This window comes from Ipomoea nil, unplaced genomic scaffold, assembly GCF_001879475.1.
Source record: "Ipomoea nil cultivar Tokyo-kokei standard unplaced genomic scaffold, Asagao_1.1 scaffold2580, whole genome shotgun sequence".
In the NCBI taxonomy this organism is placed as follows: domain Eukaryota; kingdom Viridiplantae; phylum Streptophyta; class Magnoliopsida; order Solanales; family Convolvulaceae; genus Ipomoea; species Ipomoea nil.
In genome coordinates this window covers 402,021-421,112 of record NW_017619008.1, presented here as the reverse complement: position 1 = coordinate 421,112, position 19,092 = coordinate 402,021, and the positions used below count along the sequence as shown (strand labels likewise).

The 19,092-nt window shown below is 34.4% G+C and overlaps 2 protein-coding genes across 6 annotated transcripts; both read left to right on the top strand.

Annotated features, from left to right (window-relative positions):
* The first annotated feature begins 606 nt into the window (after nucleotides 1-606).
* Nucleotides 607-5,628, top strand: LOC109154082 (disease resistance protein ADR2-like). 5 transcript variants are annotated; one of them, XR_002049651.1, is made up of 4 exons: nucleotides 607-738; nucleotides 1,338-1,441; nucleotides 4,478-4,881; nucleotides 5,076-5,545. XR_002049651.1 is itself a non-coding variant. In XM_019301958.1 (4 exons), the coding sequence occupies exons 1-3, from the start codon at nucleotides 3,102-3,104 to the stop codon at nucleotides 5,322-5,324; spliced, it is 633 nt and encodes a 210-aa protein (XP_019157503.1). In that variant the 5' UTR covers nucleotides 2,682-3,101; the 3' UTR covers nucleotides 5,325-5,345; nucleotides 5,477-5,628. The 5 variants fall into 5 exon arrangements, 2 of the variants coding, with proteins under 2 accessions (XP_019157503.1, XP_019157502.1); XR_002049650.1 differs by lacking the exons at nucleotides 607-738; nucleotides 1,338-1,441 and adding exons at nucleotides 2,682-3,382; nucleotides 3,774-3,876; XM_019301958.1 differs by lacking the exons at nucleotides 607-738; nucleotides 1,338-1,441; nucleotides 4,478-4,881 and adding exons at nucleotides 2,682-3,382; nucleotides 3,774-3,876 and having other exon boundaries at nucleotides 5,076-5,345; nucleotides 5,477-5,628.
* A 75-nt stretch (nucleotides 5,629-5,703) lies between these two features.
* Nucleotides 5,704-7,019, top strand: LOC109154080. Its single transcript, XM_019301956.1, has 2 exons — nucleotides 5,704-6,344; nucleotides 6,440-7,019. Exons 1-2 carry the CDS (start codon nucleotides 5,799-5,801, stop codon nucleotides 6,989-6,991), a joined length of 1,098 nt encoding a protein of 365 aa, XP_019157501.1. The 5' UTR covers nucleotides 5,704-5,798; the 3' UTR covers nucleotides 6,992-7,019.
* The last annotated feature ends 12,073 nt before the right edge of the window (nucleotides 7,020-19,092 follow it).

Below are 19,092 nucleotides of genomic sequence, written 5' to 3'. Positions count from 1 at the left end.
TCTCTATCTCTATCTCTATATATATTAAAGCATAATGAAGTATGGAAAAAAATTTATTGTGTTCAAAATTTTTGGTAAAGTTTTATATTTAATATAATTTGTGTATATATTCATTTAAACCTCAATTATAATTAATTTGACTCCACATATATAAAGAGGAGAAATTAGATATAAAATAAATATAGTTCTTACATAAATAATCTTTTTCAAATGAATAACTTCTTGGTGGAGATTTTCAATAAATATTGCCTGTTATTTTAATTACAAGATTTATTTAAATACGTTAGTTATATAATTAAAGTAGTTATTTCAAATTCAAATTCCTTTCAAAAAAATTCAAATTCAAATAATAATACAAGTAACAATAAACTTTAAAATCAACATAATAATAGCATAATTAAACTTTTAAAAATATTAAATATTGACATCTCCACTGACATCATCAAAGCAATTCAGGAGTCAACGATTTCTATCATCGTGCTCTCAAAAACTTATGCCTCCTCTCGATGGTGTCTTGAGGATGTTGTGAAGATAGTAGAATGTAAAGAAAAGGCAAATAAGGTGGTTCTCCTCGTATTCTATGATGTTGATCCTTCTGCACAAACAAACTAGTGGGTTTGGTAAAGCCTTAACTCAACATCAACAACAATTTGGGACCAAAAAAGTTAGTCAATGGAAAACAGCTCTGACTAAGGTTGCAAATTTTTCTGGTTGGGATTTACAGAACGGTGCTGACGGGTATATCTTGATTTCTCCCTTTTATTTTAAGGTCACATTTGTGTAAGACCGTCTCATGGATCATTATTCGTGAGATGGGTCGGGTCGGGTCGAATCAAAATGCTGATGGTATACTTATATGCGCAAATGTCATATTTATATGTTCAAATGTAATACTAATCAAGAATAAAATTTTTGTTACTTATAAGGAAAAATGTAATACTTTTACATTTTGATGTAAAAGTATTATATTTCCATCAAAAGTGTTACATTTTCCATAATAAATAATGTTGTCAAGTGTCCCTTACTTATAAGGGAAAATATAATACTTTTGAGGAAAAATGTAATACTTTTAAATCAAAATGTAAAAGTATTACATTTTTCCTTTAAACTATTACATTTACCCTTATAAGTAACAAAATTTTTTTATTCCTGATTACTATTACATTTGAGACGACCGGTCTCACGGTGAGGCGACGATCTCACACAAATTTTTGCCTTTATTTAAAAAAACAAAATTATTAAATACTTTTTGTTAGTATTTTCTGGTTGTCTTCTTCCATTATTCCCCATGATACAATTCATCGGTCAATAATTTACTCATCAACAAAAATTTGCAGGTATGAATTAAAATTTATTGACAAAATTGTAAAAAAGGGTTCTACATGTGGTGAATCGGACATTTTTTAATGTTGCAAAATATCCTATTGGAATTCATACCCGGGTTAGAGAAATACTTTTTTTTATTATTACAAAGTAAATCAAATGGTGATGTTTGTATGATAGGGATTTATGGTATGGGCGGAGTAGAAAAAAACAACCTTAGCGAAAGCCATATTTAACCAAATTTATGAAACATTTGAAGGTAGTTGCTTTCTTGATGTTAGATCAAAATGTTCAAAGGGAGGGAGTGTAGATTTAAAATGTTTGCAGAAGCGGTTTCTTTGTAATACTCTAAAAACAATGAGATTTGAAGTTAACCATGTTTCGAATGTACAGAATTATATAATAGAAAATACATAAATTTATATCTAAAAATACAGAATTTTATACCTGAAAATACAGAATTTTATAACTGAAAATTCTCATGTTTCGAATGTACATAATTTTATACATGAAAACACATAATTTTATACATGAAAACACATAATCTTTTTTAAAAGGATAAAAATCCATGTTTCGAATGTACAGAATTTTATACCTGAAAACACATTATTGTATACCTGAAAACACATAATTTTATAATTGAATACACATACGTTTTCGTCGCGTTAATTTCCCACACAACTTAACAAAACGACGTCATTATGGGAGGCGCGGGGCGCACATTGCTATGTGCGCCCTAGTGCACGGTATAACGACTGAGGCTCAGGCTTGAGCCTAATAAAAAGCCTACATATAGGCTCAAGCCCAGGCCCAAACTTAAAATTTCCATAACAGGCCCAGTCCTAATTTTTCTAAAGCTCAATTCGGCTCGATCTATTTCCACCTCTACCTGGAGTAACTTGTCATAATCAATTGTTATATCGTACACCAGGGTTCACAATGCATTGTGCACTCTAAAAATCTCATGTTTCGTATGTACATAATTGTATAGTAGAATGCACATAAATTCCTAACATAATACACATAATCTAACATAAATACATAATACACATAAACTCTTAACATAATACACATAAACTCTTATCATAATACACATGAACTTTTAACATTATACACATAAACTCTTAACATAATATACATAAACTCTTAAGGTGCACAATGCATTGTATATCCTGGTGCACCATATAATTTGCCCTTCATAATTATCTCCTACCAATATCACCTAAAACGAAAGCAACATTTATAGAAATTTCGATTCCCTTTCCAAATTACACCCACAAAAGGCTAGTAAATAATTCATACCAATTAGATTATTGTTTTATTTAATTAATGCTCTGGCCGGCCTACATCTTTATATTAAAGATGGATGCAAGAAAATACATAGCAATTTCCATTTCTTAGAGATCAGAAGATGTATATATAATATAAATGCCTCCACATGAATTAGAAGCAGCAGACGCAGTAGTAATCTATCGTAAGTTAAGTTTTAATCTCCATCCATCCTTCCTACCTTCCTTAGCTTGTGTCTTTACCGGCAGGTGTTTCCACCATGGAATCTACTTCTGAAACTAATCAACTGCTCATTCACTCATCTTCGTCTTTATTTCCGCACTGCTACCACTACGATGTCTTTTTGAGGTGAAGACACCCGAAAGTCCTTTACGGATCATCTCTTTGCAGCGTTATGCCGAGTAGGAGTTTATGCCTTCAGAGATGCAGAAGAGCTCCGTAAAGGAGTGGACATCTCCACTGACCTCATCAAAGCAATTCAGGAGTCAATGATTTCTATTATCGTGTTCTCAAAAACTTATGCCTCCTCCCGATGGTGTCTTGAGGAGCTTGTGAAGATAGTGGAATGTAAAGAAAAGGCAAATCAGGTAATCCTCCCTGTATTCTATGATGTTGATCCTTCTAAAGTGCGCAAACAAACCGGTGGGTTTGGTAAAGCCTTAGCTCAACATCAACAACGATTTGGGACCAAAAGAGTTAGTCAATGGAAAACAGCTCTGACTAAGGTTGCAAATTTTTCTGGCTGGGATTTACAGAATGATGCTGACGGGTATCTTGATTTCTCCCTTTTATGTTAAGGTTACAGTTGTGTGAGACCGTCTCATGGATCATTATTCGTGAGACCGATCAGGACGGGTCGAATCAAAATGCAGATGTCATACTTATACCACTTACACTTTGATTCTACATTTTACCTTAAAAGTATTCATGATTACTATTACGTTTGAGCTATAGTACGACATTTGTGTGTATAAATATTAGATTTTCATCTTAATCCGACCCGACACAACCTGTCTCGGTGAGACAATCTCACACAAGTTTTTACATTTATTTTTAAAACAAAATTAGTTGTTAGTATTTTCTGTTTGTCTTCTTCCATTATTCCCCTTATATAATACAATTCATGGGTCAATAATTTACTCATCAACAAAAATATGCAGGTATGAATCAAAACTTATTGACAAAATTGTAGAAAAGGTTCTACAAGTGGTGAACCAGACATTTTTTAATGTTGCAAAATATCCTGTTGGAATTCATACCCGGGTTAGAGAAATACTTTCTTTATTACAAAGTAAATCAAATGGTGATGTTTGTATGATAGGGATTTATGGCATGGGCGGAGTAGGAAAAACAACTTTAGCAAAAGCCATATTTAACCAAATTTCTGAAACATTTGAAGGTAGTTGCTTTCTTGATGTTAGATCAGAATGTTCAAAGGGAGGGAGTGTAGATTTAAAATGTTTGCAGAAGCAACTTCTTTGTAATACTCTCAAAACAATGAGATTTGAAGTTAACCATGTTGATGAAGGAATTAGTTTGATCAAATTAAGACTTGGATCAAAAAGGGTTCTCATTGTTGTTGATGATGTAGACCATGAGAGTCAAATAGAGGCATTAGTCGGAGACCGAGTTTGGTTTGGTTCAGGTAGTACAATTCTCATTACGACTAGAAATGTTGATTTGTTGAATGGCCTCGGAATAGATTGCGAGAAGTACAATGTTGCACTATTAAGCTTCGAGGAATCTTTGCAACTCTTTAGTTGGCATGCTTTTAAGAACTTAAATCTTATGGATCATTTTATAGAACTATCAAACATGATAGTAAGTTATGCTGGTGGACTTCCTTTGGCACTTACTGTTCTAGGCTCACATTTTCGAGCAAGATCGTCCATTCAAGAATGGAGCAATGACTTTGAGAAGTTAAGAAGGATTCCTCATAATGATATTTTGAAGATTGTCAATTATGACGCACTTGATGATGATACTCAACAAATCTTCCTTGATATTGCTTGTTTTTTTTAGGGTGGATATTTCCCCAAAGAAGAGATTGTTACGATATTGAATGCTTGTGGTTTCTTTGCTCAAAGTGGAATTACAACTTTAATTGATAGATGTTTGTTAGGGGGAATAGATTATTATTATTATATGCATGTTTTAGTTCGAGATATAGGAAGAGAAATTGTTCGCCAAGAATCTCTTATACTCCTTGAAAAAAGAAGTAGGTTGTTTTCATGCGATGAGGTTTTGGATGTACTCGTGGACAACAAGGTAAATTAAAACACATTTGATTTGCTTTAATTTATTATTTTGTTATGTATGTTTTTCAAATTGTTTGCTTAGTAATTACATTTTGTACTTTTTCAATAATTCATTTGTCATTAATTTGCGTTTTATACTTTGATTATACTTGTGTCACTTAGGAATGTTTTAACACTATGATTTTTTTTTTTTTTATTTGTTAGGGCAATGAAGCAATTGAAACAATGATTATTAATTTGCCAAAGGAAGTGCATTTGAGTACTAAAGTATTCTCTAAAATGAGCAGGTTAAGATTACTCAGAATCTTATCCATGAATGCCAATGGACCATTAAAATACTTACCCAAGGAGCTTAGGCTGCTTGTTTGGAATAATTGTCCATTGAAATACATACCGTCTGATCTTTGCTTGAAGAAGCTTGTTATTTTAGAAATAACAAACAGCAATATTTAGGAATTTAAACCCAGTTTACAGGTTTGAAGTTTATATGAGATTTTTTGTTTTTTTTTTTTGACATTACATCTTTTTAAAAAAGTTATTATAATTTATTTCGACAAAATGATTGGGAAAAGCTTATTACAACCTTTTATATTTTGATTTAACAGCATTTTAGATGCTTGGAGATCTTAAGGTTTGATGGTTGCAAGCAACTTAAAGGATCCCCAAACTTTACTGGAGCATACAATCTAAAGACATTATCCTTCTCTGAATGTTCAAAATTGGTTGAATTGTCACAATCAATTGGAGATTTAGAAAAGTTGCACGAATCTTAGAGAGGTCCCTAATAGTATTTCCAACTTGAAGTCGCTTAAGTGTCTTTCTTTTAAAAGTTGCTCCAAAATTATTGTACCGCGTACTAATATTGTGGTACTTACTTCTTTAGAAGCTAAATTATATTCCTTGGAAACTCTACAGTTAGATCTTCAAATGGGGAGACTATCATGCTTGAGATTTCTAGACCTAAGCAATAGTTACTTCACTACCATTCCCAACCTTTCTCATCTTTCTCAGCTAACCAAGTTAGTTTTGAACAAGTGTCAGAACCTTCAACTGATTAAAGATCTTCCACCTAATCTAGGTGAGCTCCATGCATGCCATTGTCCCTTGCTGGAGAACATACAAGATGTATCAAGGCTACATTCTTTGTCTCTTTCTATCTACAGAAGTTTGATTATTGAGCCTCGATGCAGTTTTGAAAAGCTCTGTAATTTATATCTGGGTGGTACTTACTCTGATACCCTGCCCATTAACCTTTCTCATCTTTCTCAACTACAAAGTCTCAGTTTGGATAACTGCCAGAACCTTCGAGTGATTCAAGATCTGGCTTACTCAAGTTTAGAGTATTTGGGTCTTCATAACTGCAGTAATTTGATTGAAATTCAAGGCATAGAGAACTGTGTTAATTTACGTTCAATCAGGATGGTAGGATGTAGCGCTCTAGCGAGTAATTCTTGTCGTGAGAAGTTGTTCAAGGTTAGTGATCTGATCTGATCTGATCTATCTCTGATCTAGCGCTTCTCATGCATTTATTAATTAATTTCTTTCTTAATATATATATACGCACGCAGGCATTTTTACAAAACCCAAACCTTCACGGGTTTACAATGAGGGTTTCAGAAGACATGGTGGCAGAAGTAGTAGTTGGATGTTCATCATCAAATTACACATTGCCAATGTTTTCGACCAAAAAACGGATACTTATACTTGTGAAGATTTCATGTTTGTTTAGTTGTGTGTGTTATTTAAGATACAAAACCACAGAGGAGTTTGAGCATGTGAGCCACACAGATCCCACAGAGGAGTTGGAGTTGAGAGTATATGATGATTTTATAGAAGCAAATAAAGTGGAAGAAGTAAAGGTGGTTGTAGAGTTTTATTCACCGCTGGAGCATGGAGCTAAAGAGAATTTCAGAATTGAAACATGTATAATTTATGAAGAAGAGGGTGAGGTTTACTTCTTTCCTGTGAACCCAAATAAGCTCATCATCATATTCCACTCTGACGATGATTCTACACACAGCAAGAGAGATGCATATCCAAGGGTTAATGCAACAGTCACAATTAGCTCTCCAACCTCTGATTCAAAAATGGAAACAGAGCAGCAGCGCAATAGGCGATAAGAAGAAGAAGAAGAAGAAGAAGAAGAAGGAGGAGAAGAAGAAGGAGGGAGTTGGAAGTCTTTGTGGATGTGTTGGCTGCTTTTTCTGACACACAATTGGCTGGGGCGTGGGGGCACAATTTTGGGCAGAAGGGAAACAGTGGTAGGCAATCACCTCTTGCCACTTTGACTTTCAGTGGTTTTTTAATCTTTTTTTTTCCTATGTTTATTAAAAGAATAAGGTTCAAATTGGCAACAAAGTGCAATTAGGTCATTGAACGAAAAAAAATTCAATTAGATCATTGAACACTCCAAATATATGTAATTTTATCTGATAGTAGGTTACCATCCATTCATCAGATTGGCTGCTTACGTGAAGGGTGAGTTGGCATTTTAAAATAATTTTTAATAATTAACTTTAAAAATAAAAATAAAAACACTGGGGTGAAATGGATAATTTTAAATAATTAACTTTAAAAATAAAAATAAAAAAATGCTAGGGTGAAAAGGATAATTTTTAATAATTAACTTTAAAAATAAAAAAATAAAAACTTAAAAAATATTAGGGTGAAATGGATAATTTTTAATAATTAACTTTAAAAATAAAAAATAAAAACGCAGGGGTGAAATGGATAATTTTTAATAATTAATTTTATTATATTTTATTTTTTATTTTTTATTTTTTATTTTTAAAATTTATTATTAAAAATTATTTAAAAGTGTCAACTCACCATCTTTGTAAGCAGGCAACCTGATGAAATGAATAATAACTTGCTATCAGGTGAAATTGCATACATTTGGAGTATTTAGTGGTCAATTGCATTCTTTTTTCGCTCAGTGGCCTAATTGCATTTTTAGGTTACGTTCTGCGGCCATTTTGAACTTTATTCCTTTATTTAATAAGATCAAAGTCCAAAGCTTCTTAAATTTGATATTGGATAAAATTACTAAATTATCTCTTTTTACTCTTAAAGCTTAAGGAATCACTTTTGTCTAGGAATATTTCATTTGAAAGAAGATAATGAGAGTATTGGCTATAGAGATACGGGAAGGGAAAACCTTAAGGTTTGAACTCCATCTTCTTCATGCTTAGGTCTCAAAGTTATTGAATTATTCTAAGTGAGTTTGAACTCCATTTTTTCACTCTTTTTAAGTTGAATTTATCATTGGAGCCTAAGATTGATATTTGAAAATATTAGGAATTTTGACAAGGAGTATTTGTGTGAGCTAAATAGCTAAGATTTAGATGTTTTAGTTGAGTGGTTAACTCTTCTCTCCTTATTTTACAAATCCATAACCTATCTTGAAATATCTACTACTTTGAATACACATTTTAGGGTTAGTATGAGCTAAAAATATTTTGGGATTTAGATATAATATGACTCAAGCTATTTACGATTGTTAGTGTGATTTTACAATTTATTCGATTTATGAGTTATTATTATTGATTATTAAGGATATGTTTGAAAATTTTTGTGATGAATTAATATGTGATGTACTCATTGAAAATTTTTGTGATGAATTAATATATCATGGTACCCGTATACACTTGATATTCAAACAAGAACATGTTGAAAAGTTCAAGTGTATGCTCAATGAGGGCTCTTTATATGCGATTAACAATTTCATTGTCTCCAACAATTCTTTGACATTCAAAACCACATGACACAAATACATGATCAATTCCATGCGGGGCACAGAAATGTTTAATTTGATCACACAAATGATAATTTCCCAAATATAATATATAGATTTAAGAAGTTTGGCCAACTTAAACCATAAGAGATAATTTCATAGGAGTTATTTGGTCATTTTTTTAGTATATGGTAACTTCATCTTTCAGTCTATGTTATCACATATACTCATTTACAATTATGTATTTGTTAAACTAGATTTGATTGACTTTATCATGTCTATGCAATTGATAAGTACTAATTCTTAGTACTTTTATGTGCATAATTGATATCAAACTCATATGATTTCATGTTAATTGGAAGTTAAATATGTGCTTATTTGATTCCTTTGTGTCACTTAGGTGATTTGGAGGCATTGATTGTAACTTCATGTAAATTGGAGCTCAATTGGATGTGTTTTGAAGTCATCTTGACATAAAGTCAAGTTCCGGGAGTCATGAGATGTCAAGAAAGTGAAAAATAGCGAGTGGAAGTATCATGACATGACTGGGAGACCCAATGGAACAAAGGAGATGAAGAAATATGCATTTTGAAGTGAAGAACATGGGTCACGCTGGTGGTCATGCCGTGACTGCCTGACACCATTCTGCTTTGCACTTTTCTCTGCCAGGCGGCGTCTCGGTATTTTGAGCATATCTCGAGCTAAAAGTGTTCAAATGAGATGATTCAAGTGGAATTGGAACCGAAACTCAAAGGGCTACAACTTTCATGAAGATCATAAAGGCTAGTTTAGAAGTCTACAAGGTGAAAAATAGCCTAGAAATCAGAACTGTTATGCCGAGTAAGTGGTCACGGTCACGGCGTGAACTCAACCATGACCTCTGGAACCTGCAAATTATGCTAAAAAGTCACATCGTGAGGTAGATCGTGACCACAAGCCCAGAATCAGTTTTTAAATTGTATTTTTGATGCGATTGGAATGGTATAAATGGCCCTAGATGGTTCTTTTTAGAAAACAGTTCATCCTCCACGCTCTCTCAGAGGTTTTCTTGGAGAGAAAATATCTCCAAACATTTAGTTTTTGTAATCAACCAACATTTGATGAAGATTTGAAGATCAATTCCAATTGCAATTTCCAGATTTACTCTTGCATTATATTGTTCTTCACCAAGATCAATTTAACTTGTAATCAACCAACATTTGATGAAGATTTGAAGATCAAGTCTTTCTTGTTTCTTTTGCATTTTCTTTGTTCCAATTATGATTGCAATGTCTTTAATTTTAATTCATGTTTAGTTAGATTCAATTAGGGATTGGATTAAGTCATCTTTTGTGATTGAATTGCGCTATGAACTAGTGTAATGACTTGATAATGACCCTAGTTGTGAGCTTGATGGTTTGTATTGGTTCGTGTATAATTGTGGCCAAATTGTGCAAGAGGTGCTTGGAAAAAGGTCTTGTCACTATGAGAATAGGACAACACCATAGCTACACCTCTCACTAATCCAACTCACCTTTAAAAAAAAGGGAGTTGGAAGGAGATAAGAACATCATGTGTTTGATGAATTGCTTCAATTGGCTTGAGTCACCATGAGAGTGGGGCTGAATTCCAATTGAGAGTCCAATCTCCATGAGAGTGGCATTGGCATTTAGTAGTGCCTCTCTAGTTCCCTGTCAATGCATTACATGAGCTCTAACCAAGATACACTATACCATCTACACTTAAGTTACCTATTCCAAGTCCTTAGTTTTACTATTGGTTGTTAATTACCTTAGTTGATTGCTTTACAATTGCACTTAGTTGTTCCTTAATAGGTTGCAACTCACTCTTGAACTAGCTTCCAAACACTATACATTCTTGTGTTTAATCACCTACTATTCAACACCCTTCTAGTCCACTCCTTGAGACGATATCTGGTGTGGGGATACCCTCTCACACACACTCTATTTCCATCACCACTGCACACAAATTTCAGTAATCACTCTACACTACATTATTTAATGGCCAAAAAAAAGATTCATGGATATTGTTATTCAAGATCACGAGTAAGTCATGTTTAAATACTAATTTTTCATATTATAGTTTTATTACTTTTCAGTCTTATTACTTCCAAAATGACTATGCTTTATTGCATTCTATACAATGATAAATCCTTAAGGTGCATTTTTTGGGACCAATATATATTCAGATGTGTCGTGCAAAGATGCATAATGGTAAAAATCTAATTTCATCTTGACTTGTGATGCTTTGTAAATATTACATGATTTTTTTATTTAAGAATTAAAACAACAGTGTATGAAGTTAAAATTTGTTATCTTAATGATTAGGTGATGTTTCAATCACTAATACATTTGGTGCTACTAAGCTTGTGATATATAATAACTGTCAACAAATGTGTGATTTCAAATTATTGTACGTTACTTTTTGTATTTCAAATATTAAAATAGAGTTTGATTCAATTTTTTTCACAGCTTAATACCTTTTTAAATTATTTCTTCTTTTTCTCATATTTATTTTAATAATAATATAATTACTTAAATCATATTACAATATCGATTTTTTCAAGATAATTACAGACAACTGAGACATATTATTCATTTAATTGGGTGATACTTTTGCACTACTAATCTTATAATAAAATAAATGTACACTTTCAAATATTAAAATTATTTATAACTTTATCTTAAATTTTATTATCTAAATATATAATAAAAAATTTGTATCAGTACATCACACGAGTAATTTACTAGCTACTCTACTAAATATAATAAATTTATATATATATATATATATATATATATATATATATATATATATATATAATAATAATAATAATAATAAGAGTCAATGTTGGTAAGGTTATAATAGGAATACAAGTTATGTTAGAGTAATAATGTGCATTGATACCTTGTACATTTAATTTATTTATTGTACACATGGTTGCAAAAAACCATGCCTTGGCGTCGGCTAGCCACCTAGATTTTCAAAGTAACCGGCATTCTAGGCGCCAACTAGGTCGTAGCTGATTAGATATTGTTCCGTTAAAAAAATGAGTTATTTCTTTCAAAACGATGTCGTTCTGAGCAAAATAACCTGAACTCGTTCAAATCGGTCGCAAAACAAAAAAAAATGTAAAAAAAAAAAAACAAAAAAAATGAAAAACAAAAACAAAATCAACTACTCTAATATTGATACTTTGTGAGTGTGAATTTGTGGAATAGTGTTATGATTCTTTAAATCTTTATACAGTTTACAATTGTAGATGTTTTTAGTTTAATATTTAATATTTTAACATTTACTATTATAGTATTAAATAGTTTATAATTATCAAATCTTAAAAAAATTAAAATAAAAATTATTTTTAAAAAAAATGGGCGCCTAGGCGCCTCCCGAACACCTGAGAAACGCCTAGCAATTTTTGCAACCTTAATTGTACAATGATAAGACATTTTCAAAGTTACAATATTTTCCTTTCTACTTTTTCATATATGTACAAATTTAGTAATGGTATATTTCGTTAACTTTTTATTATTTTTAAGTTACTCATTGCAAATTTGGTTTTTTTTTTTTTTTTTTTTTTTTTTTTTTTTTTTTTTACTTCTAATAACAACAACAACAATAATGATGGATATTTTATTATTTGTTATAAATATATCATTATGTGAACATTATTATAGATTATATAACGGTTGTAACGGTTCGTGTATTTATGTCTCCATTATATCTTCCGTTACGTTTGTATTATATATATATATATATATATATATATATATATATATATATATATATATATATATATATATATATATATATATATATATGAGCAAATTGCAGATAACGTGTTGAAAGAAAATCATAATAGAGAGAAAAAGGGAGAAAAAGAAAAATCTCTTATTTATTCATCTGTGTGTGTGTGTGTGTGTGTTCAAATAAGGACAATTATATTATAGAGGATTGTGAGGACAGATGTAGTGTGTGCCATTAGCCGGTATGTCGTTTGCATAGTCGATTGTAGTCGTGTGCCACAGTTTGTATGTCGCGTGCTAGATTTGTTAATTTATAGAGCCTGTGTTCGAAACCTGATGTTTACATGTATTCTTGTGTGCCATTATGTATTAAGTTGTGTGCTTGGTATTAATTTGTTGTGTGCTTGTTATTAATTTGTTGTGTGCCCATTATTTATCCTCACAGTCCTCTATATATTGTTGTCCTCATTTGAACTCAACCCTATATATAAATAAATAAATAAATAAATAAATATATATATATATATATATATATATATATATATATATATATATATATATATATATATATATATATATAGGGTTGCATTCACATGCAAACACCCTTAAAATACAAACCTATGGACAAATATGGGCCATTAGATTATATTAGATTTAAGTGGGAGAAAATAAGTCAGCATCCTAATCAAATATTATATGGGCAATTAAGACAATTGTATGGAATATTAATTAAGGTAAAAATAGGATTTTGATATTTAACCTAAATTACAGTAGACTAATTAAAGTATGATTACATATTCTACAGTACAGAACACGGCACTCCAACCCCAACCCCCCATGGCAACCCCAAACAGCGTACAGGACCAAAACTCCGGCGATCAACGGCACCAACGGCAAGCAACGAACGAGAAGAAGCAAAGGAAAAAATTGTGACACCCCATAAATCTAAATGCTAATTGGGATTAATTAAGGAATTAATCCTAGCCTTCCTTGGTAATTTCTTCCTAAAATCCTGAAATTTCATAGTCGAAGGACTAGAAATTGACTAGTCTTCTTGGTGTACCTTGTGCCTTGTGTGTTGTACCTCAATCCCTTATTCATCCAAACCTTAGTAAGGGTAACTTGGTCTTTTCAATAGTGAGAGGTGCTCATGTTTACCTAGCAAGACCTCTTATCTTCATTCCATGCTAGCCAAAGTTCTAAAAACTCTCCAACCTCTCTCTAAAAGAATCCTAGCTTGCTCTCCAAGTCAAAAAGGGAACTTCCAAGCTTTGCATAGTCTTCCACCAAGATTCAAACTTTCCAACACTACAAGGCTAGGAATGGTATTATCTATCCTTCCCTACCTTTTCCTTACAAGACTCTTCCATCTTTTCTCTAAATCTTTCTTCTACCTTGTGGGTTTTGGGAGTTTGTAGAAGATCTAGTGGTGGATGAAGTGCTAGGTTGATCTAGAGGAGCTTTGATCTTGCTTTGAGGTTGAAGAAGGTGTTCTTGGTCTACAACAGGTAAGCCATGCTACACAAAACCTACTCTCACTTGATAATAATGATTGTTGGCTTCTATGTGATATTCTTGATGTGTTTGAGTGATTGATGCATGATCTTGTGATAATGCATGTTTAGAGCTTGTATTTTAGGGTTCTTGGATGCTATTTTATGAGTTATTCATAGGTTCAAGTCATATCTTTGTTGTGTGGAAGATTTCGGGTCATTTGGACTTGAACTTAGCCTTAAAAGTGCAAAATCGCGAATGCTGAATTTTGGGTGCAGGGTGTACCCGGGGGTGGAGGTCCACCCGTGGCCCCACCCGCAGGGAACATATGTGGGGATTGCGGGGATTTGTTCCCCGTGATCCCTTCTTCTTGGTATTTGATTTTTTGACCTCCCATTGTTGGATTATTGAGTTTTTGTGAGTCTTCTTGATGTTTCGTATGTCTAGAACGATGATTTAGGAATCCATGTTAGGATTGATTTCTTGAATCATGCTTATGATCCAACCTTGTGATTTGTTGGATTGATGTTGAGTCTTTGTGGTTCATTGGAACTATTTTGGTTTACCCGTTTGATATGCATGCTAGTCTTGGTGTCATTGATGCTAGTATGTGTTGTTTGTCCCTTTCTATTGAGGATTAGCAACTCGTGTTGCCAATCATGTTGATGTTGGATTGAGGTCCATTATTGATGTTGAGTATCGTTTTATGTCCTTCATTGAAACCCCTTGATTGAATCCCTTGATGTGATTCCGTGTGTATGATTATTCCTTGATTAAGCTATTGTTGAGCTTATCCGTTGTTGTACACACTTTGTGTGGAATCTAGGTGTTGTTGTAACTCTAGATTCCGTGTGTTTTTACTCTTGTTGGGATGATGGATTGATGTGGTGGGATGTTTGAGCTGGTAAAGTGGACAATGTGGGGACTTATGTGTGAACGGACCGGTAGTGAAGCTCCAGAGGGCCGTTTGGTTACTTGTGACTTGTGGGCAACATGGGAAACTTATCCTCGTTGCCAGAGATGGTAGCTAACCCGTTGAGCTTGGAATCTCAATAGGGGGTGTATACACTTCAAGTTGCTAGCTCTGTTTCCATTGGGCTGCAGTACTAGACATTGCGATGACACTATGCATGTGATCTGAGTCATTGCGATGACTACGTGATACATGTTTGTTGATGATTTGGAGCCCTCCACACTGATCCACTATGAATCGAGACGTGGTGCTGACTCCATGGTATATGAACTTGGAACTGTGAAACTTGTGACATGTAGTTGCCAATGTGTGATGTGTATCCTTTGCTAATGAGCATGTCTTGATGTATTCAACTTTGTGATCAGTAAAATACATCTCGAGTTGTATTGGTTACAGTTGGTATTCTTGTCTTGTTGTTGTCGTAAGGATGTTGCTTTCCTTTTTCCTTTGAGAGTGTGAATGAGTCCTTGAAGTTGACTTCTCTCTATGGCTTTTGAAATTATATATACTGTATTCCGTTTCAAAAATGGTTTTGACTTATACTTATCTATGTATGCTATTTAACGCGTGTTGATGGGTTACCAGCAATGTTCGCTGACCGAGTGTCATCCCCTATCTTTATGTCGCTTTACAGGTCTTGAGTAGCATCTTGGAGAGCGCACTAGCATATCATTAGTTAGTGTAGCTCCTTGTGACTTGTTTTAGTTAGACTTGTGGCCTGTGAGCCGTGGATTTTTATAAGTATGACTATGACGCTTTGTTTAGACTTAGCCTGTGCACCTATAGATGTGTAGGTGTGGCATAACATCTCCCGTACTTGTTTAGTAGCTTCTGCTTTATTTTATCTTATTGAGTAGTCCTTATCTCTTCTTTAAGCTTTAATTGGTTTTTAAAAGTTGTGAAAATCGGGGGTGTTACAAAAATGGATTATATGTCACCATCACTACCAGGTAATTATCTCAAATTCATTACAATATGTGTAGCATAGACTGTGAGTAAATATTGAATAGTATGTAGATAAGAAAATTTATGATTCAGAATCAATCATTATGTGAATGTGATAATAATGTACTGGGGTAAACGTGCACAATAGGGGTAATTGGAAATCGTAATAATGAAAACAAGATGAACACGATGATTTTGGGAGCAAAAAATGACAGAAATTAACCATGCACACTAACGGATAGTGCAGTGCACACATGCCAGCCCAGTATAAGACACGTAGTCCATGGGTGAGTCGTAACGTAATGTACATAGATCATGTGCACGCATCTGGAGACGTCCATGCACAACTCTAGAATCCACCCTATGCATGTTAAAAAACACCTTGTGCTAATTAAACAATTATATGACATTAAATAAAGACGGAATATGTGTTTCTGAGGTGATGCACACATTGTGGACTAACCGAGCACACACCTGAAACCCCATAAACAGTGGGGGGGGGGGGGGGGGCACACACACCAACAGATTGGAACAAAAACAAAATGTAATATACCATTAATACAACCTTCATGTTATAGCACGTAATTTATAAGTGAAGAACAACTCTAACGTGTATTTATTGTGATGAATAGGTGAAGATCAATGTGGACACAGTGTACACGAATTGAAATGGAAATATGCAAAGACGGTCCGAAATACTAGAGACTGGCAACCCAAAAAGAGAAGACACCGTACGAAGGACAGCGATTCGAAATAGTAGAGGTCGGGATAGATTTCTACCAAGCATACGTTAAGGAGGCAGGATTCGATGTTAGGCACGACACAAAGCGTAGAAATCGAATGTGGGAAGTGTCAATTAAATACATGTTGTGCTCACGAGAGGGTTACAAGGCCGAAAGGAAAGACTCCAACAATAGCTCGAAAGAACGAAAGAGACGAAGGAGAGTGTCCAACAGGATAGGCTGTAAGGCACGTATGGTAATGACAAAGTGTGACACTAGAAGATACAAAGTCCACGTAGTCGAGCTCCAACAACACACTGCATATGCTCAGAACAGGGAAACCCTTTTTTTAAAGATAAATAGGCAACTTGACATCGGCCACAAAACCTTTTTGGCACACTGTGCAAAGGCAAACGTTGGTCCCACAAAAGCTTTCAGACTGTTCAAAGAGATGGTGGGAGGGTTTACGAATATAGGAGCAACATGCATTGACTTTTGATATTTTAGGCGCGACCTATTCGCCTATATAGCTGAGGCAGACGCCCAAAGGGTGATTGAAGACATGTTCAAAAGAAAAGAGGAAAACTCGGACTTCTATTTCAATTTCGACATAGACGAAGAAGCTCAATTATCGAGGTTATTCTGGGCAGACGCAGAATCTTAGAGGGATTATGCATGCTTCGGCAATGTCATGTCATTTGATGCTACATACAGCACAAACATGTACATCTCGTATTACATTACATATGATGAGCTCTGTCTGTGCATGCAAGGGGAAAAATGTGTGCGCGCAAGAGGACTGTGTGAAAAAAAAATGAACATGCGTGCATGACGTACGCGATTAGTGTGCGCAGAAGCGTGCAGGATGCAAGTAGTACAACCAAAAGAAATGTGTGCGATACTAATTCCAACCGTGCTTACATTGCACGTACAAGTTAGTTTTCATCCCTTTTACGGGGGTGGATTGTAACACCCCCGATTTTCATGCCAATTTAAAGCTTAAATTGCAAGGCAAACTAACCAATATATAACATAAAACATAAACACAGCGGAAGTCTAACATATAGTAGGGAAAACCAGGGAGTGTTATGCCACGTTCACCCCAACGTGAACGCACAGGCAAAAACTAAACCATCAATCTAACATGTTCAACATCAGTGGCACACAGGCCATAACACAAACTAAACTGTTTAGCGGATCTAAACTATCCACGTCTAACGCTCTCGCCACTTAGGACCTGTTAGGGATGACAATGGGGCGAGGTGGGTGCGGGGGATATATCCCCGCCCCCGCACCCGCATTCCCAACCCACTCCCCGCACCCGCGCGGGTAATGAAATTCCTACCCCATACCCGCCCCCACGGGGACTTTGCGGGTGCGGGTAATACCCAACCCGCGACTCTAATTATTAATATTACACTTAAATTTAATAAAAAATTTAAACTACAATTCTTATTATCACATGGATTTTTTTTATAAGTTTGAACATAACTCTAAAATTTAATAAGAGCCAATGAAGTTAATTCTTAATTGGAACTAAAATTGTGTTGATAGTATAAATTGTATTAATTGTTTACTCATTATGTTATTTGTGTTGTTCTTACTCAATTTTCATTAACAAAAAACTAAGAAGTTTAATTCATTATGCATTTTTAATTATAAAATATACATAAACTTATATAATAAATGGCTACTAATAACAATATATATAAGTGCGGGTGCGGGTGTGGGGCGGGGATACCTCCCCCGCACCCGCCCCCATACCCGCGTGGGTATACAAAACTCCCCCCATACCCGCACCCATTACCCAAATTGTGCGGGTATTTTAAAACGCGTTGGGGCGGGGATGCGGGGAATCCATTGGGTGCGGGTAGAATTGCCATCCCTAGGACCTGTAAAGCACATAATGAAAGGGGACGACGCCTGGTCAGCGAATATTGCTGGTAACCCATCAATACGCGTTCAATAGCATATATAGATAGTTTAATACAAAATCATTTTCGAAACGGAATACAGTATATATCAGTTCAAAACCGTAAAGAGAGAAGTCAACTACAAAGACTCTATTTCACTCTCAACAAGGACAACGGGAATCAACATCCCAAGACAACATCAAGACAAGAACGACAACAACACAAGTACAACTCGAGGTGTATTCTACTGATCACAAAGTAGAATACCACTCGACAGGCTCAACAGAAAAAGGATAGACAAACACACATTGGCAACACATGCCACCGTGACACTACATGTCACATGTTACAAATTCCATGTTCCATCCTTATGCCCGGTTCCAACCTTATGGCTACCCCCGACCTTATAACTAGTTCCAACCTTTACCTCCAGGACCCCTGTACTTCTGAGTCCAACCTTATACCTCCGGGAACCGTCGTTCCCCCACCAACAACCACCAACATTTCCACCAACAAATAGTACACGAGGGTATCGTTCATTTCAATCACACAACCACCAACAAGTGAGCCTGAAGCCCATAATACAACTCCATAATATCATTTCATGGCCACCACGAGGACCACATATGTACCTTGGTGACTAATGTCTCATACCATTAATCGTGCAATCCAGGTACAGTCAACACACACATCAT

Bases quoted from the DNA above. Each gene is read 5' to 3' on its own strand.
- LOC109154082 (XM_019301958.1), top strand. From the start codon at position 3,102: ATGATTTCTATTATCGTGTTCTCAAAAACTTATGCCTCCTCCCGATGG. The intron at 3,383-3,773 runs GTATCTTGATTT...AAAAATATGCAG, and splicing joins TTACAGAATGATGCTGACGG to GTATGAATCAAAACTTATTG. The intron at 3,877-5,075 runs GTTAGAGAAATA...TTTATTTGTTAG, and splicing joins CTGTTGGAATTCATACCCGG to GGCAATGAAGCAATTGAAAC.
- LOC109154080 (XM_019301956.1), top strand. From the start codon at position 5,799: ATGGGGAGACTATCATGCTTGAGATTTCTAGACCTAAGCAATAGTTAC. The intron at 6,345-6,439 runs GTTAGTGATCTG...ATACGCACGCAG, and splicing joins GTCGTGAGAAGTTGTTCAAG to GCATTTTTACAAAACCCAAA.